This window comes from Anthonomus grandis, chromosome 8, assembly GCF_022605725.1.
Source record: "Anthonomus grandis grandis chromosome 8, icAntGran1.3, whole genome shotgun sequence".
In the NCBI taxonomy this organism is placed as follows: domain Eukaryota; kingdom Metazoa; phylum Arthropoda; class Insecta; order Coleoptera; family Curculionidae; genus Anthonomus; species Anthonomus grandis.
Window position 1 is genome coordinate 7,197,378 of NC_065553.1, and position 23,450 is coordinate 7,220,827.

General features: G+C 29.7%; 1 protein-coding gene across 1 annotated transcript; it reads left to right on the top strand.

Moving 5' to 3' along the window:
• The first annotated feature begins 227 nt into the window (after window positions 1–227).
• Window positions 228–3,500, top strand: LOC126739765 (uncharacterized). Its single transcript, XM_050445573.1, has one exon. It carries the CDS (start codon window positions 228–230, stop codon window positions 3,498–3,500), a length of 3,273 nt encoding a protein of 1,090 aa, XP_050301530.1.
• The last annotated feature ends 19,950 nt before the right edge of the window (window positions 3,501–23,450 follow it).

A 23,450-nucleotide genomic window follows, 5' to 3' on the forward strand; every position in this document is an offset into this window, starting at 1 on the left:
CTGATCAATCCTATTATATTTCTAGTCCAATTGATTTACTATTAGGGGCCGAAGTTTTTACCGAGATACTCAAAGAAAAGAAAATTGTTGGCCAAGTTGGTCAGCCTACGGCTATTGAGACCGTCTTTGGTTGGATTGTTTTGGGTAAAGTAAACAATAATTCTTGTCCCTCGTAAACGACTTCTTATTTTCTTCACAACTCAGAAGCTCAACCTCTTGAATTAATAATGACCAAGTTTTGGGAACTTGAAGAAATCCCTTCCGCTCCTTTAATTTCAGGGGATGATCAAAGGGCTGAGTTGATTTTTAGACAAACTGTTAAACGAACCTCTACTGGTCGGTTTATGGTATCCCTTCCTTTTAAAGAATCGGAACCAGACCTAGGAAATACTTATCCTCAAGCCCTCAGAAGATTTTTACTTCTTGAATCCCGACTTATGAAAAATCCTGAATTATACAATTCTTACTCAGATTTTATAAATGAATATATTCATCATGAATATATGACTCTTATTCCATTTAACTTGCCCAAACCAAATATTTCGTGTTATTTGCCACATCATTGTGTACTAAAACCGGATAGTATTAGCACTAAACTCCGTGTTGTTTGGGATGCTTCGGCAAAGGGTCCTAAAGGTCTTAGTCTTAATGACACTTTGCTACCTGGTCCTAAATTACAAAACGATTTGAGTTCTTTATTACTTATTTTCCGTCTTTATCCGATAGTTTTCATAGCCGATATAAGACGCATGTTTTTACAAATCCTGATAACCCCGGAACATAGAAAATTTCAAAGAATCTTGTGGCGATTCTCAGCAAAGGATCCAATTCGCGAATATGAACTCAATACAGTTACTTTTGGAGTGTCTAGCTCACCTTTTCTTGCCATAAGGACCCTTAATGAACTCGCAGAACGCGAAAAGGAAAACTTTCCCAATGCAAGTCGTATTTTAAAACAAAATACATATATTGACGATGTTCTCGGATTTAGCCCTTCTATTTCTTCAGCCCTTGATCTTCAAAGGGAGCTAATCGACTTATTGAAATCTGGTGGATTTCAGTTAGCCAAATGGGCCTCAAACTGTCCAGAATTATTAGCTGCAGTCCCTGAATCTGACCGCCAAATGTCTCTTTCTTTTGACAAAGAACAACCAAATTTTATCAAGGTTTTAGGCCTTCAATGGCATCCAAAAAGTGACATATTTACTTATCAATACAAACCACATGAATCTGAATGTACAAAACGTACTATCTTGCAGGTCATAGGAAGAATATTTGATCCTTTAGGTCTTCTTTGTCCTATTTTATTATTAGCTAAATACATTATGCAACAACTATGGCTCTTAAAAATAGATTGGGATGATACTCCTCCAGAACCTCTAGTAAAGTTATGGACCGAGTTAAAATCTGAACTTCCCCTGTTATCAGAGTTTAAACTTCCAAGGCAAATTAGTCTTGCAAACAGATCTTGTGACATCATAGCCATATGTGATGCGTCTAACAAAGGTTACGCCGCAGTAGTTTATTTTCGAGTAGAAGGTGGTAATCAAATTTCTGTATCTTTGGTTTGCGCAAGGTCTCGAGTAGCACCAATTTCAAATCGTCAAACTCTAGCTCGATTAGAATTACTAGGCGCGGTTCTTTTAAGCAATCTGGTGAGTTTTGTCATACACACCTCTTCTACTCATATTACCATCAATAATATTTATGCCTATACTGACTCCCAAATAGTTCTTGCCTGGTTAAACTCTCCTCCAGAGAGATGGCAGACCTTTGTGGGAAACAGAGTAAATCATATACAAAAAATAATCCCCTCTTCATCTTGGTATTATATCCCATCAGCTATTAATTCAGCTGACTGTGCTTCTAGAGGCTTAACAGCTTCTAAATTGATCTATCATGATTTGTGGTGGAAGGGCCCTGCTTTTCTTTGGCATCCAAAAAGTAGTTGGCCCGATAGTGTAAGGGATCTTCCAAAAAAGGATTTTAGCGCTGTAAATATGGAGGAAAAACGGAAGGTTTTTACTACGACTGTTGAGAATCATACTTTGGATCTTCTTATCAATAAGTTCTCGTCATTACCTAAAATTCAACGCATTTTGTCATATTGTCTCAGAGTAAAAACGAATTTTAAGAAAAATACTACAAAATTGTATAAAAATCCGAGTCCAGATGAAATGTGGAAGTCTTACTCAGTCTTAATTAAACATGTCCAAACTTCGTCATTCCCTGATCTTATTTCTAAACTAAATAAAGATGTTCCTATTCCAAAACCTTATCGAAAACTTTCACCATTTATTGACAAGGAAGGAATGCTGCGTGTGGGTGGACGTCTTCAAAATTCAGACTTACCCTACTCTGCCAAGCATCCTCTCCTATTACCAAAAGTTCATCCCTTTACTAACCTAGTTATTGAGTATACCCATAACCAACATTTGCATCCAGGCCTAAAAACCCTCCACCATTTATTACTACAACAATTCTGGATCATTTCTGCTAAACATGTCATACAAAAATTATTATCAAAGTGTTTACTTTGCTTTAGAACAAAACCAAAACCATATCAGCCCCCTCCAATGGGAAATTTACCATTTCATCGAATCAATCAGTTAAAGCCATTTTCTCACATAGCAATCGACTTTTGTGGTCCGTTTTATGTAACTCCCTATCGTTACCGCGGTGCAAAGGTTTTTAAGTCATATGTTTGCGTTTTTGTTTGCACAATATACAAAATTATTCATCTGGAACTTACAACGACCTTATCTACAGAAGGATTTGTATCGGCTTTTCGCCGATTTATTTCACGACGTGGCACTGTAACTGATTGCTGGAGCGATCAGGGCAGTAATTTTATAGGTTTTAAAAATCAACTTGTAGAATTTTCCAAGGAAGCTTCAGAGAAACTTTTAATTCGTTGGCACCTTGGGCCTCCTCTTTCACCTCATTTCAACGCGTTGGCAGAATCGGGAGTTAAGAGTTTTAAATCCCATTTTTTAAGAGTGGTTGGAGACCAAAAACTGACTATTGAAGAAATGTCAACTTTAATTTGTCAAATCGAGGCCATTTTAAATTCACGTCCTCTTACGGCACAATCTACAGATCCTAATGATCTCTTACCCTTAACACCTTTTCATTTTCTAACACTCGAGCCTCTAAACTCTGGAATCCCAGACCCCGATTTAAGTCATTTGAATATAAATAGACTGTCTAGATGGCAACTTATACAAAAATTACACGCTGATTTTTGGAAGAGATTTTCTTTCGAATACTTAAACACCCTGCAACAGCGCCACAAGTGGTCAAATCCGTCTACTCCAATAAAACTTAATGCTTTAGTTTTGATTCAGAGCGATTTAAAATCGCCACTAAAATGGCCTCTCGGTCGCGTTATTGAACTGCATCCCGGTGAAGACGGACAAATTCGCGTTGCAACGGTTAAAACTTCAGTGGGCAATTTTAAGAGACCAGTTATTAAACTGTGTCCTCTTCCTGAAAATTAACAATTTAATTAGTCTATAAGTCTTACCTATTGAATTTGGGAATTTAATAGGGAATTTTCAATAGGTAATTTCAGAATTTTATTTTTATATTTTTAGTTTTACATGGGTATACAATATGCTGGTGTTTGTTGTTTATTTTTCTGCTCGAGAGTATATTTTTTCCCACTGAAAACACTGTGTGTTTTGGCGGCCGATAATGTTAGCGCACCGCTAAATCATAATTGTTAAAATCTATTAATCGCGCATGTACTACACATATTTGGTATATTCTGGGCACTTTACCAGCAAGGTAAAGGCAGAGACAATTGACTAGCAATCGGGTTAAGAACGACGTGAGTGCCGGATCTAACAATTTTACGAAACCCAAAATAAGGACCTTTTAATTTGTATTTGGTTGTGAGAGCAAGGCTTATGAAGTTGGTAGTTATATAAAGGGACGTCCCTATCTACAGTGAAGATAGAAGACCATTGGTAAGTGCCCTTTACTTCAAACATTTAAAACCATGTGTGTATGTAACGTACAATTCCTTTGAACCATATCATTTACTAAAATACAGTCCACTATTACATTTTCTTATTATATCTTCATGGTTGTGCGTTAACAAATTATTATACCCAAATATTTTGTATTTTTTACTTCCTTAATATCAGTTTCAAAATTTGGTACCGAGATACACGAATATCTAGGGCGATTTGCTGCAGAGGCAGAGAAAGCTATGTAATAAGATTTGTTTAAATTAAGTGATAATTTATGATGGTCCAGCCAGTGTTTTATTTTTATTAATCCCCTTTGTGCCTTTTCTTTCACATTCTTCCAAGTCTCTCCCGAGAAAAGCACAACAGTATCATCAGCATAGGATATCGTAACAGCATCAACATCCAGATCTGTCAAGGAATTTAGATAGGAGATAAATAATATGGGACCAAGAACTGTTCCTTGGGGAACACCAATTTTTATGCTCATTGGCTCACTAAAAGTGTCTATAATTTTCACTATTTGTTTGCGGTCATTAAGATATGATTCAAATAGTAAGTGTAACTCATTGCCTCTGATTCCATAATTCTCTAATTCGTTAAGTAGTTTTGTATGGGACACTCTGTCGAATGCCTTAGCTAAATCTAAGAAAATTGCAATGCTTTTCTTATTTATGTTAATATTGGTTGTTATTTCTGATATTTATATATTGCACAAATCCAAACCGATTTTTTAAAATAATGCAGTTTTCCCCAAAGAAAGCAAGAAGTCTATATTTAAGACAGTTTTCAAATGTTATAGAATGACAATAAAAAAGAGGAACTTATATTAATGTTTCTAGAATGCCAATTTTGACGTATAAAATAGTGAGTGAACCACTGGTATTAAATGATTCACTCATTAACAAATAAGTCAAAACCATATTTACATTTCTAAGTATAGAATCGACCTGACTTTTACCGGCATGGCGTTCGGTGTTGCCAATTTAGATATTTTCTAGCTAGATTCAGTATATGTAAATTTGATTTGGGATAGTGTGGTGTGTAGTAAAATAGTAAAAATATTATTAAGTCCTGGACAGGTCAAATTTATGAACAGAATAAATCATTTCTGCAAAAAAAATTACTAATTAGTAACTAAACTTCATAAGCTATGAAGATTTAAAATTGATGATAATGAAGTGGTGGCAACACTATGCCTTTATCGTATCGACCGTCGATGATACCACCATACTCTTACAGCATTTCCCTTTGGTAATTGATCATTGCAGGTTTGGTCTTTCTAGTTTCTTTAGAATGCAGGGCCCAATCGTAGCCTTGCTTTGATATTGGTCTATACATTTTGGTATGTTTAATATTTATGCTTTGTATTGATTTTAGTACCTTGTATGACTAATAGTTGGAACGAGTATTGTATTTAATTTTCTTGATAGAATAATGTTATTATACTTTTTTAACATGTCACCGCACTGTTCCTTAACAGCAAAACCTCTAGTCATGAAAGTGTTACTTATTTAACTGCTGTTAAAATAACCATTTTATTATCAAGAAGTTTATGTTTGAGTACTTAAAAAAAAATAAAAAGTGTTTAGAGAGGTTTTTTGCATTTTGATTATCAGTAACTTAATTTACAAGGCCTTTTAGGCTCTTTAGTAACGTAACATTGAGAGAATAGATCAGAAAAAGCATCACTAAAATGTCGTCTGTACAAAGTCTTTAAATGGTTAGTAATAGACCTCCCATTTACGTCACCATTATAACATTATTTTGGTGGGACTTATTCACGTAATTTTTGTAGTCATTATGACGTCATGTAAAAACGTTATTATAGTTATTTCCTGACGTTTTTATCATGGTTTTCAGACGTCATTTTGTTGGCCGGGATGATGGAAATAAGCCGCTACTATAGTCTTTTGAAATTCGAAAAATTTTCGGTGAAAAAAATCGACACGGGGGAGTTATTGGAAAAATGAAAAGTCCCAAACTTTGGACCTCGACAAGTCAAGGATTCATAATCTGCTGCACCAATTTTCTTAAATGAATTTTCAGACCTTGCTTTAAGACTTAAAGTGCTAAGAAACAGATCACCTTTAAAATTTTTTAAACATTTATCACATTATCGAGAATATTCTAGAAATCGTCTTTTTTTTCGGCCTGTCTTTGTTTGACGCACACAGACACTACACTTATTATCTTAAATTTATTATCAAAACAGCCAATATTCAAGATAGATGACCATATTAAATGTTTATTGATACTATGTTTAATTAGCTGATATAACTGTTTCATAATGAACCAAACTTGTTGCTCTTAGGGATGCCATCTTGCATAATATTAAAATGTTGCCTAATATATTTTTTTATAGATTTCCTTTTAAGCAATAACAAAAAAATATCAAATTACAATTACTAAGGTACCTCAAAACAATTGCTTATAAACACCAACCTAATAAGTTTTAATAGAAAACTTCCTACTTACTAAACCACATTTGACAGCAAATGATGAACAATCTTAAATTAAATTCAAATATTTCTATTTAATGATGGTCGATTGCTTTATAATAGTTTATATTAAATCCATTTTTCTTTCAGCTACAGGGGGTCTTTTGGATAAAGTATTCACTTATATCTATTATACGCAATAGAATTTAAACTAATGGCATAATAAACTACTTAAGAACTCCCTGAAAAAATGGTAAATTATACAGTTTAAAAAAAATCATAAAAATGTAAATATAACGAGTATTACAGAAGAATCAGGCCAATAAAATCTCTTAAAGCGACTTCAGGGGAACCGTTTTAAGATGAAACGAGAAAAAAATTGTGTTGACTTTGGGACACACTGACGATATAAAGTGGTTCAATTATTGGAGAGCACGATGTGAAATTTATGTAAACTGCTACAAAAAAATCTTAACAACACGACGCAAATGGTGATATAGTGTTCTGGTAATGCGAAACAGAAGGTTCCTCATTATAAGTTATGGCTTAATTAGCTACAGTAAAAAGATAATATCCGGAATCAGCTTATAGGTTATAGTCGTAAAATTTTAAGATAAAAAAGATTTCTTTTTTTATTTTAAGGCATTTTTATACGACTATTTCGAATTCAATTAATATTGAAACCAACCTAAATTGATAGTCTTAAAAAGTAAATTATTTTAGTGGAATCAAAATTCTATAGTCGCAAAATTATAGAATTTTGGTAATCTCCTTATCCTTGGCATATAATATACTATATTGTATTTAACGAAAAAATCGGTCAAAGGTTTTACACAAGAATAGCGTGCATTACTTTTTCTACTATTAAAAAAAAAGTTAAAAACTTAAAAATACTACAAGTTTACAACGTAAAACACAAATAATTTTATCCCAAGTTTAATTATTGGTTAAACTAAGCAAGTATAGAAAATTTAGTATACAGGGATTTACAATAATATAACCTAAATAAACTAAATTGTGGCACAAATTGGTCCTCAAACAAAAATAATAAACTAAGGTGAAAAAATAAGCTAAGTGTGATAAAAAACGAGCAAAAGAGTACAAGAACTATGAGAATAATTAACGTAATTACATTTTTATAATACTGCTCTCATCTCAAGTTTGATCGTCTCATTGAATGATCGTCGATCAATCGACATCTCCAGGATCAAAGATGGAGCCACCCGTGTTAACAATTTTCAGTTTTGTTGTTCGATAACAAAGGAATGTGGAATTTTAAAAATATTTTTCAGTCCTAAAAAGTCTAAGTTTTGGCGCCCAACATAAAATTTAATTTAATTTGAAAATTAAATTGTTTAAAGGATTTAATGATATAAATTTCTTAATATAGACCTAAAAAAAACAAATTTTGACATTTATAAGATTTTTTGCATGTTTTTCTATTATAAGTAATTCCTACAATTACTTTACAGCTTTGCATGAAAAAAATACAGAGCTTGATTATACAGTAGTTTTAGTAACTTCATTTTTTAATATTAAGATTATTTAATATTTTGAAAAATATTTGAAAAATCATTTAAAAAAAACCTTTTAAGAATGCGTTGAAAATTAATGTTGCATATTAACGGTAACTAACCAGATATGAATAAATAAAGACACTTAAGCAGACGTGGACTGATAAGCGAGAGTATTGTTGCTACCTCTTCTTTAGCATTTATGTCTTAATTATAATTTTAAGCTTTGATATTTGTATATTTTGAACATTTTTAAACTTTATCATTAGTTTTACGACGTCTCCTTGACTTCGGCTTATTTTTTACCTTGACCTATAATTATTACCTAGTAGGAAGGTAATAATTAAAAGTCCTTCATCCTGGTCGTAAAACTTATCTTTGAATTAAAAGTAAGAATTTATACTTGATAACGGTTAGAGATACTCCCCAACTGGAACTTCGTGCTAAATTTAAAATAAAAACAATTCGAATATTAGGCACTCTAAAAGATTAGACTTCGTAAAAGTTTCGTTTAATGCACTTTGCTTTAAACTATAACTATCCAATCTGGTATTTCCGAAGGATCAATTTTTTTTATTCTCTGCTTTTTATATTATACACTGCTGATATTTTTCTATCTACTAGTTATTGCACAGTCACCACTTTCGCTGACGATAAATAGCTGGTATACAATTATGAGACATCTAACTATGCCACTGAAGTTAAATATTTTTTTCTAATTTTTAGACTTTTGGAAACTATTAGAACATCAGTATAATTTGCAAGTTAATTCATGCAAGTCGACACTAGTATATATCGCCAATAATAAATACAGAAAAACTTCGTTGAAATTATATTTGCTAAATTACTCTAAACTCCCCTATGTTAATTCAGCCAAAAATCATGGATTAATTTTGGGTGAAAGTCTTCGTTTTAGCGATCATGTTAAGCACTTGAATAAAAAATCTTTTATATCTCCTAAATTAGTATATAATAAAAGATAATCACAAAATTTCAAATTTAAAAAAATGCTGTTTGATAGCCTTATCCTAAACCATTATTTCTACTATAATTTTATATACATGCCTTGTTTTCGATTCGTAGAAAAAAAAGAATGCAAAATTGTTGTTGCAGATTAATATTAAATAGGCGTGATCATATATAACATAACATAACAGTAACCAATTTGGCTAACTATGTCAAAAAGGTGCAACCTTCAATAAGCAAATTTGGTACACAAGATTATTACATTGCCATCCTCAACATCGTCAAATAACTTAAATATAAGAAATAACGGATTTTTCACCAAGCCTAAATTTGAATTTGCCTAATTCAAAAGGTCTTTAACATATATATACCTAATGAGTTTATATTTTTAAATTTAAATATATAATTAGGGAATACCTATTTCAAAAACAAGCATTGTTGGCATCACATCATGGGTATATGGTTCTTTAACTAACTTCTTTAAATGTTTGCTTTATTTCACCACTTGCAGTCCGAAGTAATGTTTGTCGAGCAATGCCAAGCAATATCACTATAATCAAGTTAAAGTTAACATGAAGATTATGTTAAATCTATGAATCATTAGTAAAGAGCACAAATGCTCATGTAAATGTAAACAAACGTTAAGAAAAAACTAAGTTTATATAACCTTGTAGGTGTTAAGTACTAAAGTGCTTCTTATACCTATAATAATCTTAAAAACGTGTCTAAGCTCTACATTTCTAAATATCAGACCGGCAATTAAAGACAAAGAAGCGAGTTTGACTAACCTCGTATCAATTAATCATTCGACCATCAACAATGGGGCATTTTTACGGAGGATCCGCAGTTTAAATTGCAATTAAAATTAAGTGAATGGAAATGGCCGGTAATTGAAGATAAAAGTGAACGTAAATTGTAACGTGTTGCGTGGATTACCAAGCTCATCTTCTTCATGTTGATTTTTTTCTGCAGTTTGTGTATTTTTTATAGTTGAATACAATTAAGCGGATCTATACAGAATGATACGATTATGTAATTAATTTACGACGGTAAGATCCGCGAGTGCGCTTTTAAATTTTATTAGTAGTTATTATATTTGATGTTTTTATACTAAAACTACATAAAAACCAGACCAAATCACGCTCGAACGGCACTAAGTAAAGAGAAGGCTCGATGATTAATAACTGCCAGCATGTGAGATAAGGCATATTAATGAATCAAATCAATGTATCTCTTAGAAAACTAATTTATACATGTCAGTGGGATACGAGGTAACACTATCTTTAACACCATCGTCGTGGTGTTAACATGACTTAGGCTTTTAATCTTTTGCGATGCGGATAGTGTTTTCTCACTGTATACTTAAGATTATAATAGGGGCGCGGCTATGGGTTTAATAAGTACCTATTTCCTATGAAGATAATTAGGTATCTATTTAATTATATTAAAGTGAATCAATCATATAATTTACTTTGGTTCTGTAATATTAGGTGATGATCGACATCTCTTAATTTTTTAAGAAAATACAAAATTTATGTAATAGTTCTTGTACTGTTTTGCTCATATTTTCTAGTTTAAGTTGATGAGTTAAGTTTATTTAGGTTTCTACTAACATGTAGTTTATTCTTAAGTGTAATAGCACTTTGGTAGCTTACTGTCATGCTCTTTGGACTCTGTAATGCTCCAGCTACCTTTAAACTGCTTGTCTTAAATGAAATGACTTGGAAATTACGTTTAGTTTATCTGAATGATGTTGTCATGCTGAGAAAAACATTTAAAGACCATTTAAAAATATTCAAGAGGTACTTGTTAAGCTCCAAGAGGCCAACCTGAAACCAGTCCTAAAAAATGTTGCTTATTTTAAAAAGAAGTTCGATACCTTGGCTATGTAATATCAGAAAATTGTATCAAGTCTAGTCCAGATAAAGTAGAAGCAATGGAAAATTGGCCATAACCCAAAATTGGACAAACACCAGTTAAGAAGTTTTCTGGGCCGTTGTGCCTATTACAGAAGATTTGTAAGAAATATCGTTAATCTTGCAAAATCTGTACATAAGCTCACGGAGGATAAGATTGTATTTCATTTGTCAGCAGACTGTCAAGAAGCAATTCAAGGGCTAAAAAGAGCACTGGCACATCTCCAATTCTAAAGTATCTATTACTGGACAAACTTTTATTTTGGATACAGATGTAAGCAATGTCGGATTGGAGCCGTCGAGCCATAAGTAGTATAATATGTTATAGTAATATAATATATAAGTAGTATACAGGGTGATATTCAACCTATGCGCATAAACTTGGGAAATGATAGCTGATGAGTAATAATGAAAAAAAAAATTTAGTAAAATATTTTTAGTTTTGGAGATATTCATATTTTTTTAAATAAAAAACGTGTATTTTTTAACGCGTTTAATTTAAACTAATTTAAAGCAACTGTTTGAAGTTGTTTCCATTATTTTCGATACAGAGCTAACTTTTTCAATTTATTAATTTTTTTCATTTTAATATCTATGTCTACTGAAAATTATTAGTCTACAATTATCTCTGTAATAAGTAAATTGATAGGAATCCTACTATGCAACAATTTTTTTTTGTTTTTTTCTTACATGTTCTTTACTCATTAAGTTTTCAACAGATCCTTACAAATTTAGCAAAACACGTGCCGATGTTTAAAGCTTCTCGAATATAAAATGAAAAACATAATTTTAAATTGATACCGAGGATATTAAAGAACTGAGACATGATAATGTGATAAATCTCACTTTTAGTTAATTTATTTTAATTATATTTTAAAGCGATTTAAATAACTTATTCAATTTTAACATAAATTTCCTAATAGACAATTAAAATTCATCTAGCGCTGTCCTCCTACAATAATAAACAACAGGTTTATTTATCAATTTTGATCAAACCGAAGATCCCAATAGACGTTTCATGTGCTTTTTGTATTAATTGCCATTTATTCTTAAATGTCAAGGCGACCGAATCGAGCTCTATATAAATTATTATATTTCAATTTTAACAGCCGGACATTAATTAAAGATGAGCTGAACCTATCCTAGTTTTTTTTTTCTTGAATATAATGTATTCACATACGGTAAAATGTATTTAATATGGTACGATATCGGTATGTGAATTTTAAAAGGTTAATGAGTACAATAATTATTTTATTATTTTATCGATTGCTTTGTAATTTAAAATTATTTAAAAGACACGACGTGGATAAAATCGTAAACAAGAGTAAAAGTTTATCTCAACTAATTGATACCGGTCAAGGCGAAAAAGGAAGAATCACGCTGTGAAACTGTAACAGCCGAAGATTATGTTTTAGCACGCAAATACCATGAAGATTGAGAAGCTGTATTTCCTAATCCTAATGAAATGTAAAATATAAAATAAAATGCATTATTCTGGTAAACAAAATGAAAAAAGCTTGATCTGTACTGTTAAACAAAAGAGTTTTCCATTACATTTTAAGACGTAATAAACATCTTTAAGTATAATTAGCTTTAATCTGTATACTTACCATATAGCTAAGTTAAATTAAATTTGAAGCAGTGATGCCACCTCAAATGAAAAACTAAGTGATATATTTTAAAATTATTAATGTAAGGTTTACAGAAATAAACAATCTGCATTTTGTTTGCAATCTGACAACATTCAGTTCGTACCAAATTCAGGTTCACATTATAAACCTTCCGAGTATCGTGCAAAGGATGAAGAAGATTAGTGGCCAAAAAAAACTTATGATTGTTTATTATTCTTTAAGAGAGAGCTCCTATTCTAGTTCTAACTGTAAATGTGCTATTTTTTGTCGATAGAAATTAAGCACGTTAAGTGGGTAATTAGTCGGGCTGTGAGAATATGGCCTTTAAAATGTAAGTGACAAAAAAGGTTTACTAGATTTTTGTTTCGGAAAGTCCGGAAGGAGTTAATATTTGGGTAATTTACTAAACCTTTTATATTTAAATTAACTAAAAACGCAATATTATTCTAGTTGATATTTAAGATACAGTGTCGGTTAAACTAATTTTATTTAAACGAAATTTCCTCTATAATTTTATATAATTTAAAAAAAAAAATTTTTTCTTAATAAAAAAGCGTTTTTACACTAATAGCCTAAACCTAAAAACAATAAAGTTATATAGATATTAATAATTTTACCAAATGTAACTTGTTCAATAAATTTGTGAGCATATTTGCGTGTTGTAGTTTTTAATTTAATCTTCCAGCTATTGATCCAATTATTTGCCTAATATATGCTTGAAGTATTTTTCAGTATTTTTTTTATACACGTCGTTCTTTATGTAATTCCAAAAACAAAAGTCAAGAGGGGTTAGGTCTGGTGACCTAGGTGGCCAACAAATCGACCCACGTGTCACAATCCATTTATCGGTAAACACTCCTTTAAGTAATATTCTTATATCATTTAGTTAATGATAATCTTGCACCATGTACTCACTAAATCATTGACATAGATGAGATACAGACTGGGGCCTAGGACAAAATCCTGAATATTAAATATTTTAAATATGTGGGCATAACTTAAATGGACAGGGTGATGATTTTTATTTTCTGTTGTAGGATAAATACATTTTCAGTTATTATCAATTATCTTTCAACTGCCCAAAAAAAAAAAATTGCTTAACTGGATGGAATTGAAAATTCTTTAAAAAAGTATAAGTTGCCTATAAAAAGCCAAATATTTGGAAAATATTAAAATCACTACGATTAGATAAGATAATTTCTGTTACCTATAAAAAAGAAGAAATGTCTAACCTGAAGAAATTTACAAAATTACTGCAGGTGCTGAAAGTTAATGAATTGCTGCTAGTGCCTGAAAGATGTAAAAAAAAACTACACCTGCCTATTAAATGATAAAAAGGCAATATACTACCTTTAAAAATTAAAAAAAAATACTTTAAGTGGCTGTAACAAGCGAACAAATACATCTAGCTACTTAGAAAAAAGTGATTTTTTTCTTGTAAAAAATTACAACGTTTCTGAAACTTCTTTAAAAAATCTAAAAATTTGCCTGGAAGAAGTGAAAAAAGTGCCTGATAAAATAAATAAAAGAATTAATACGTGAGAATTTAAAGTCTAAAAATATCCATAAATAATTAAGAAGAAAAATGTTAACTCTGAACACGCAGAAAAAATATGACTTAATGCAGGTCGAAACATCGACTTATGGAGGTTTTACAATGAAATCGATAACCTTAGTATATTTAGAAAAACATTAATAAACTACATATATATGATTACGATGAATATAACAGGGAAGTGAATACAACAAGAGGTTTTCCAATCTGCATTTTCTATAATCTAATACTTCTTTAAAGTAATATTCTTATATCATTTAGTTAATGATAATTTTGCACCATATACTCACTAAATCGTTGATATAGATGAGAAACAGACTAGGACTTAAAACAAAATCCTGAATATTAAATATTTGAAATATGTGGGCATAACTTAAATGGACACGGTGATGATTTTTATTTTTTTTTTAGGATAAATACATTTTCAGTTATTATCAATTATCTTTCAACTGCCTAAAATTAAAAAAGATTATTGCTCAACTGCCTGGAATTGAAAATGTTTAAAAAAAATGTATAAGTTGGCTATAAAAAGCCAAATATTTGCAAAATATACTACGAACAGATAAGATTATTTCTAGTGCCTATAAGAAAGAAAAAATGTCTAACCTGAAGAAATTTACAAAATTACTGCAGGTGCTGAAAGTTATTGAATTACTGCTAGTGCTTGAAAGATGTAAAAAAATTATACCTGCCTATTAAATGTTAAAAAGGCAATATACGACCTATAAAATTTTTTAAAAAATACTTTAAGTGGCTGTAGCAAACGAACAAAAAGATCTAGCTACCTGGAACAAAGTAATTTTTTTCTTGTAAAAAATTACAACGTATCTTTAAAGAAATTGCCTGGAAGTAGTGAAAAAAGTGCCTGATAAAATAAATAAACCAATAAATAGGTGAAAATTTAAAAATTGAATATACATAAATAATTAAGAAGAGAAATGTTAACTCTGATCACGCAGAAAGAATATGACTTAATGCAGGTGGAAACATCGATTTATGGAGGTTTTACAATGAAATCGATAATCTTAGTATATTTAGAAAAACATTAATAAACTATATATATGTGAATACGATGACTATAACAGGACTGTGAATATATAACCAAATAATTATATGAAATAGAAATTATTTTAACTTATAGACATACAAATTGTCTTGAAATGTCTGAAATTGGATAAAAAATTGACTAATTTTTAATTGATTAATTATTAATTACTTTCCTGGTATTTTACTGATATTTTTCAGGCAATATAAGTAATTTTTATTTTTTTTTTACATTTCAATGTAATTTTTAAGGCAATTAATGAAGCTAATATCTGGAACCAAATGAAAAAATTACTTGACCGACTAAAATAAAATAACAAATTTACTTGAAAAGCCTAGAATAAAATGAAAAACTATTTTAAATTTTAGCTAATAAAAATTAAATTTGAATGACTAACAGATTTCAAATTCCTAAAATTATATTTAAAATATCTCAAGCTTTTAGCTTGAAATGATTAAATGATATCAAACTCGTGGAATAAAATCAAAAATTTACCTTTTTAAGACCTTATAGTTCTCAAATAAAATAAGAAATTATTTCAAATTATAGACATACAAATTGTCTTAAAATGTTTGGAATCAACTGAAAACTTATCTCTAAATGCTTGGAATACAACGAGAACTTTTTAAGCATAAAACCAATTTCAAATGCCTGAAATAAAATAAATATTAATTCTTAATATACGAAAATTGTTAGCAAACTACTGAAATAAAATTAAACTTATTTCAAATTACAAGCATGCCAATTGACTTGAAATATCTGAAATCAGGTAAAAAATTTACTAATTTTGTACTTCTTTCCTAACATTTTAAAGACATTTTCAGGCAATTCGAGTAATTTTTTACATTTTCCAGGCATCTTAATGTATTTTTTCGGGCATTTGAAGTGATTCATGATTATTTTCCAAGCATTTCAGGTAATTTTTAATTTTTTTCCTTAAATTTCAATATATACTTGAAATCAAATAAAATAATTACTTAACTCACTGAAATAAAATGAAAGATTTACTTCAACAGCCTAAAATTAAATGAGAAACTATAACTAACTAAATTTTAAAATCCTGGAATAAAATCAGAAATAGGCAACAAAATTTCCTTGAAATTACCTAAAGGCCTTATATTCCTCAAATAAAATACGAAATTATTTAAAATTATATACATAAAAATTATTTCGAAATATCTGGAATCAAATTAAAACTTATCTCTAAACGCTTTGAATAAAATGAGAGTTTGCTTCAAATTTTAAGCATAAAAATAACTTTAAATATCTGGAATAAGATAAATATTAATTTAAGTTATAGGCACGAAAATTGTTATCAAATTCCTTAAATATAATAAAACTTATTTCGAATTATAAGTCTGCAAATTGACTTAAAATATCTGAAACCAGATAAAAAAAAACTAATTTTTAATTAATTAATTTTTAATTTCTTTCTTGGCATTTTAAGGGCACTTTCAGACAAATCAAGTCATTTTTCATATTTTCCATGTTAATGTATTTTTTTCAGGCATTTGAAGTGATTCATGATTATTTTCCAGGCATTTCAGGTAATTTTTAATTTTTTTCCTTACATTTTAATGTAATTTCTTAGGCAATTGAGTAAGGCAATATATGGAGTGAATTAGAAAAATTACTTGACTTACTGAAATAAAATTAAAAATTTAGCTCAAGAAAACTACTTGAAATTTATAAACGATAGTTGCGTTGAAATAAATTTTGCATCAGTTTGTGGCTTGGAACTAAAGATTTTATAATCAACTTTCTAGCTTAAGTAGTGTTTAATTTTTTTTCTCCTACTTTTCTTTTTCATTTTTTATTTTTTTCTATGCATTTAATTATATTTTTCCAGGCAATTAAAGTGATTCATTATTATTTTACAGGCATTTTAAGGTAATTTTTAATTCTTTTTTTTTGCATTTCAATGTAATTTTTTAGGCAATTGAGTAAGGCAGTATATGGAGTCAAAAAAATTACTTGACTTACTGAAATAAATTAAAAATTTTACATCAAAAGCCTAAAATAAAATGAGAAACTACTTTAAATTTCAAAACTGAAAATTTGAATGACTAACAGACTTCAAATTCCTGGAATAAAATTTATAATATTTCAAACTTTTGGCTTAAAATTACTAAAAGATTTCAAAATCCTGGAGTAAAATTAGAAATTTACTTTAAATTTCAGGAATAAAACAAAGAATTATTTCAAATTTTAGGCATGAAAACTGACTTTAAACGTCAGGAATGAAATCAAAATTAAAATTTTAGGCACGAAATAATATTTTAAGTCTTTTAGCAACAGAAAAATATTTTATATATTTAAAAATATAAAACGACTTCAAATTCTAATATATGACTTGAATAGAAGAAATTACTTCAAATTATAAGCATGAAAATTGAAATCAACATAAATTGGTGAGTTCTTGAGCTTCTATTTTCATAAAATGGTTTGTAGTAAGAAAAACATCATAGATACTCTATAAACTATTGTCAGCATAGTTTTTCTCGCTAAAAACTTATTTCGCACGGTCGTTATCGCTACTTTAAACGCATTTTAACGAAAAAAGTGAAAAAGCTTTAACGTTCGAGGCGCTCGTGATCACGAATTTCAATTTTTGCGTAAACAAATATCAGATTAAGTCGATATTTGGAGAACGATTCTAGATAGGGATCTCTACACCTGTACCGGCTATGCAAAGCAGCATGTCACGACAACGTAATTGTCAATTCAGCAATAAACAGTTCAGCTGCTTAAGTGATTTGCACTTATGCACCGCAGAGAGATGCAAGGAGTTGCCGGCTATGGGCCTGATGCGCTTCGTGAATTAAACAGATTAAAGTTACAGTTGATTTTCTTTTCTCGTACCTATACTTCTTCCTTTATATATATTCGAATTGAGCAAAAATCTGCAATTTCATGTTGTTGTAATTTATTTATTTATTTATTTAAAAATGGACTTATAATATACTTAGGACGTTAAATCTAATCGACAACACCTTTCGTTCATAAATGCCAGGAAAATATCGTTTGTTATTGTTTTAAAATAAACTGTGAAAATGGGAATGCATGTGAAATATTTATTTACTTCTTGGCAATTTTGTTTTATTCATTTCATTATTATGATAATTAGTTTGATTTTGTTACTAGCGGCTTAAGATATAAATTTTAATGATGATAGTATAATGTATTTGCCTTCTACGTTACACCTAAAGTTTATGAGTTTTTTGAAAGGCAGTTCAAACTTTACTGTAATCGGAGATTTAAATAAATAATACTTAAACAGAAAGTGATAATTTTATGGAAAGCTTTGTAGACTTTTTAAATTTTCATGATACATCTCAAGTTCAGCAAGTTGTTAATTCTGTAAGTTGCATTTTGAATATATTTAAAACAAAAATTAAGTATCATGTATCAAGAAATTACTTTGGTTTGGTAGTTGAGTACTTTGCTGCTGAAAAAAAAGCAACGGAAGTTTTACTTACGCAACGGCTCTTTTTATAATTTTAAAAATGCTGACTATATTTCTTTGTATCATAGTTTTTATCAAACAAACTGGACTTTCCTTGAACCACATCCAAATCTTAATAATGCGGTAAATGACTTTTGTAAGAAAATTTTTAATCTGCACATTCCTACTTAGTTCAATAAATCAACTATTAGTAAGATTACAATAAAACTGGAGATCGTTTGATTTATGAGAAGTTTAAAAAAATAAGGTCAGAACTAAAGCATGAAATTTTATATTTAAAAAAAACATTTAAGACGACATTGGAAGAGATTCAAGATCCTTTTGGATATTTAATACCAATAAAAGAGGAGCTTTTCATATTACAAATAAAATGTTTCTAAATTATGTAGACTATAGAAGCTTGGAGGAGATCTGTAACGCATTTGCAGAATATTTTGGCAGTGTGTATTAACTTGATGGTGGAAATATTCTAGATATTGTACAAACTATTAATCTCTCAACAGTATTATTAAATAGCATTGAAGTTTAATATATATTAGAAACCGTAAACAATTTAAAAGATGGCAAAGTAATAGGACTGGATGATATACCATCATTCATATTTCAAGGTTTAAATTAAATTCGATCTTATGCATAATTATATTTGTTTAATCTAACTCTTAAAATTAATACTTTTACTGATGAATGGAAAAAGGCTAAAGTATGCCCAATTTTCAAAAAGGGATATAAATAAGAAATTTCTATTTATATCATCCAATTGTGGTCTGTATTTTTTTATATTTGGATAGGTTCTTACGTATATATACATATTTCCAAAATAATATTTTAAAAGGCTACTATTAGAAAGTTGATATTTATAAAACAAAAATACATCAGATGCTTTAAATGCACGTGGTCAGATGGGTGTTGTCTATACTAATTTTTAAGAAACTTTTGATAGGATTTTGTTTGTTATTTTTTTAGAGAAATCTGATAAAGAATGTGAAATGCATAATAATTTAATTAATTTTTTTAATACATAATAATTAATTTATAACAATATCAGGTCCAACAAGCAACACGCCGATTTCTTATTTATTTAGCAAATTTTTGGTTTTAGTGTATTTATTAAACGTATATGGTCAAAATTCATTTATTAAACTATAGAATATACGTATATTATTTACAATTCCGTTCACAAAAGGCAGAACATTTAGGCATTTAGAAAAATTGACAGCGGACCTATATATCTAGTTTTTAAACTTAATTACTATACCTCAAATATTTGATAAAATCACCCCGATATCATACACATGCCTGTGTGTAACATACGATCTACTTTTCAAACACGTATATATATCTTATAGTTCAATAATGTAATATCATGAACGGGGAAATCTAAAAGAAAGTACCATACTTAAACTTTTAACTTGCACGAATTAACAACTGCATAATATTAACATGTAATAAACCTTCTTCTTAAACCTGAATAACGCAAACCTAATATAATACCTCAACGTATATCACGCGGAAATTTTATCAGATATTTATCGTTGAAGTTTAACCAAAAATGTATATCTGGTGTAAACCGAAAATAAACGTTAATTTAACCATCGTGTATTTCTTGGGAAAATACCACTTGGACGACTTTTATTTTTGCTAGTTATAAATATTATTACTCAGGATATTAAATCGGCCACTTTTGTATACGCAGATGATTTAAAATTTTATTACAATATTAGAAATAAAAATGATTGCTTAAACTTGCAGACTGATATAGATAATATTACCAAGTAGTCCTAGTAAGCAAATGTTCTGTCTACTAGGAAACTTAACCCTATCACATATGAGAAAGATATGAAGTTATATTTGATAAAAAATAAACACTTTATATTCACGTAGCAGATATAGCAAGAAGAGCATGTAAGATGCATGGATTTATTGTGCGAAATACCAAAGACTTTAAAAATCCACTCTGCATGAAGCAGTTTATACTTATGTTTTATTAGATGTATATTGAAATACGCAAGTAGAATATGGAGAATTTTTATCAATGCTACAAGATACAAATTAGAACATCTTTAAGCAAGTAGGAAAAAATCTTGCATCCTCTGCTCCTATAAAATAATTAAGGCGTTTAAAATAAAAGGGTATAAGTACAATTTTAACGAAATCTGTGCCGCCTTCTATTAGTGAGTAGAAATACTATGTATCTAAAAGCGGAACTTTGTTCAAAATAAAAGGGGTGCAAGTGCACTTGTACCCATTTTATTCTAACTTAAACCTTAATATTTTGCTTAAAATAGGTACTTAATTTTTGCTCATGTATGTTTTTAAATTTATTAATGTGTAATAAAATAATGATTTTTATTTTCAGATAACAGTGCAGTGTTTTCTGATTTAGATAGTGATGCCTCCAATAAAGATGTAGCTGGACCCAGTGACGCTCTTCAAAGAAAGAAATTAAGTAAAAAAAGGAAGCGGAATGAAAGTGCCTGGAATATTAAGGTAAAAAAACGCTTAGAAATTCAGGAAAAGCGTATATTGGTCATAAAAATAAGCCACATATCCAACGTAGTGTTAAGCCCTATGAACACACTTGCAGATACAAGTGTAGCACAAATATTTCTGAAGATGACAGACAAGAAATATTTCAACAGTTTTATGCATTGGCCGATTACAATCTACAAAATGGTTTTATTTCTTCATGCATAAGGAAAAAAGACGTTCAAAGAAAACGAAACAACGCCGCTACTAACAAGCAGTTTAGTACTGAAATATACCTTCGACATAAGCGAGTGTGTAAGATATTTTTTCTCAAAACCCTTGACATAAGTAACAAAAGGTTTACAATGGTTTGTGCAATAACGGATATAAATTGCATATGGGCCAAGGACAAGAGAGGTATAGATCCTGGCAGAAAAATGGAACCTGCACGTCAAAAATTAGTAATGGAACATATCCGAATGTTTCCTAAGTACACATCCCATTACTCAAGGAAATCAAATTTAAACACCCGATATCTGGCATCAGACCTAAATTTAAAAAAAATGTATAGTTTGTACAAAGAGTATTGCATAGGGAGCAATGCTACTCCAGTGAAAGAATCTTATTACAGATACATATTTAATATAAAATTTAATTTCAGATTTCACCGCCCTAATTCTGACACGTGCAGTAGGTGTGATAGCTATGCAAATATTATTAAACATTCTAAAGGCGAAATTAAGATCAAGGAAAGGTACAACAGGACCTTCATCATAGAAAAGCTGAGAAGGCATTGGCTGTGAAAAAGTCAGATATTCTGGAAAATAAAGATTCTGCTGACACATATGTGGTGTGCTTTGATCTCCAGCAAGCCCTACCCACTCCACTTATAACCACCTCAAAAGTTTTTTATCTTAGGCAACTCTGGACTTATAACTTCTGTGTACATAACCTGGTAACTGGAAAATCGCATATGTATGTTTGGAACGAGACAGTTGCATCGAGAGGATCACAAGAAATTGGTTCATGTTTGATTCATTTTATCAATGAAGTTCTACCTCCAACTATCACTAAAATAATAGCTTATAGTGATTCCTGTGGTGGACAAAATAAAAATAAAAATATAGCAAAATTATTTATGTTCCTGGTGAAATCTACCAAAATTCAAGAGATTCATTACACATTTTTATACCAGAACACTGGATGGCCGTCATACAACAATCCTCTAAAAAATTTGTCCATGAGATGAAAAGGGAAAGCTTTTATAGTTTTGCTCAATTAAACCAAATTATAAGTGACCCTAAAAAAGATATTGATAATCATGTAATCATTTGGAGGGAAATTCAGCACTTCTTTTATTCAAAAGAGGCATTTTATTTTAAACACAAATCATTATTGGATCCATCGGTGCTATTTTATACATGTCTCTGTCCTTGCAAAACAACAGGTAGGCCAAATTTAAACTTTAAAAATGCATTTTCTTTGCTAAACGAAAGGACTATAAAAATAAAAGAAGCTAAGTAGAAAAACTTACAATTCTTATTGGATTTTATTCCTCCAATATATCACGAATTCTATAATAATATTGAATATGAAGGAAAGGGCAAAGGAAAAAGTAAAAAACAGAAAAGTTCTGGTAGTAAGGCGGCTATTCCAATAGAAAAAAAGAAGACATTAGCGGAAAAGCCAGAAGAACAGTTACCAGAGACAAGTATGGCAGATGACGATGAAGAAGATACCGAAGATGTAGACCTGTTATTATATTCAGATAATGAATAGTGTTTCATTTATGTGTTTGTCTTAAGAGATTTTTGATGTTTAAGTTGAATAAAGAGCATTCTAAATCACTTTTAGTAGTATAATTTTGTATCCAAAAACAATAATTAACGATTTTTTAACGATTACGTATTTTTAGTAAAACTGCCTTTTAATATCTTAGTATATAATACAAGACGACATCTTATCTTTTATATACCTGATGTACCCCAAAACAATCGTCAGTTGGGATCACCCGTACTTAATATGTAATATGTATGGGATTTACAATAGAATAAAATTTTTATAAAAACGGTAGTATAATTTCATGTACTCTGTACTTAGTTCTTCGTAATAAGATTTATGCATTTTGTTGTAAATCTGTTAAGTACAATAAATAAATAATAGTTAAACTTTAAGGGTGATGTATAATACGTAACTTCTATAATGAATGAATACTTAAAATTATAAAAAAAAATGAGAGCCTTACTGAAATATATTATTTATAAGTAACATAAATAAATTTGTTTTTACTTCTTCCAAATTATAACTATACGAACTGACCACCATAAAATTATTTCGAGGGAGAAAAAAATATATGTAAGCGACCAATACCATAACATCCCGTTGATTTATTTTTATAGTTTAAGGTGATGGATTTTATAGTTTTAGGTTCCATTTAGTAGGAACAGTTGTGACGTTTGTTACTGGGAATATTTAC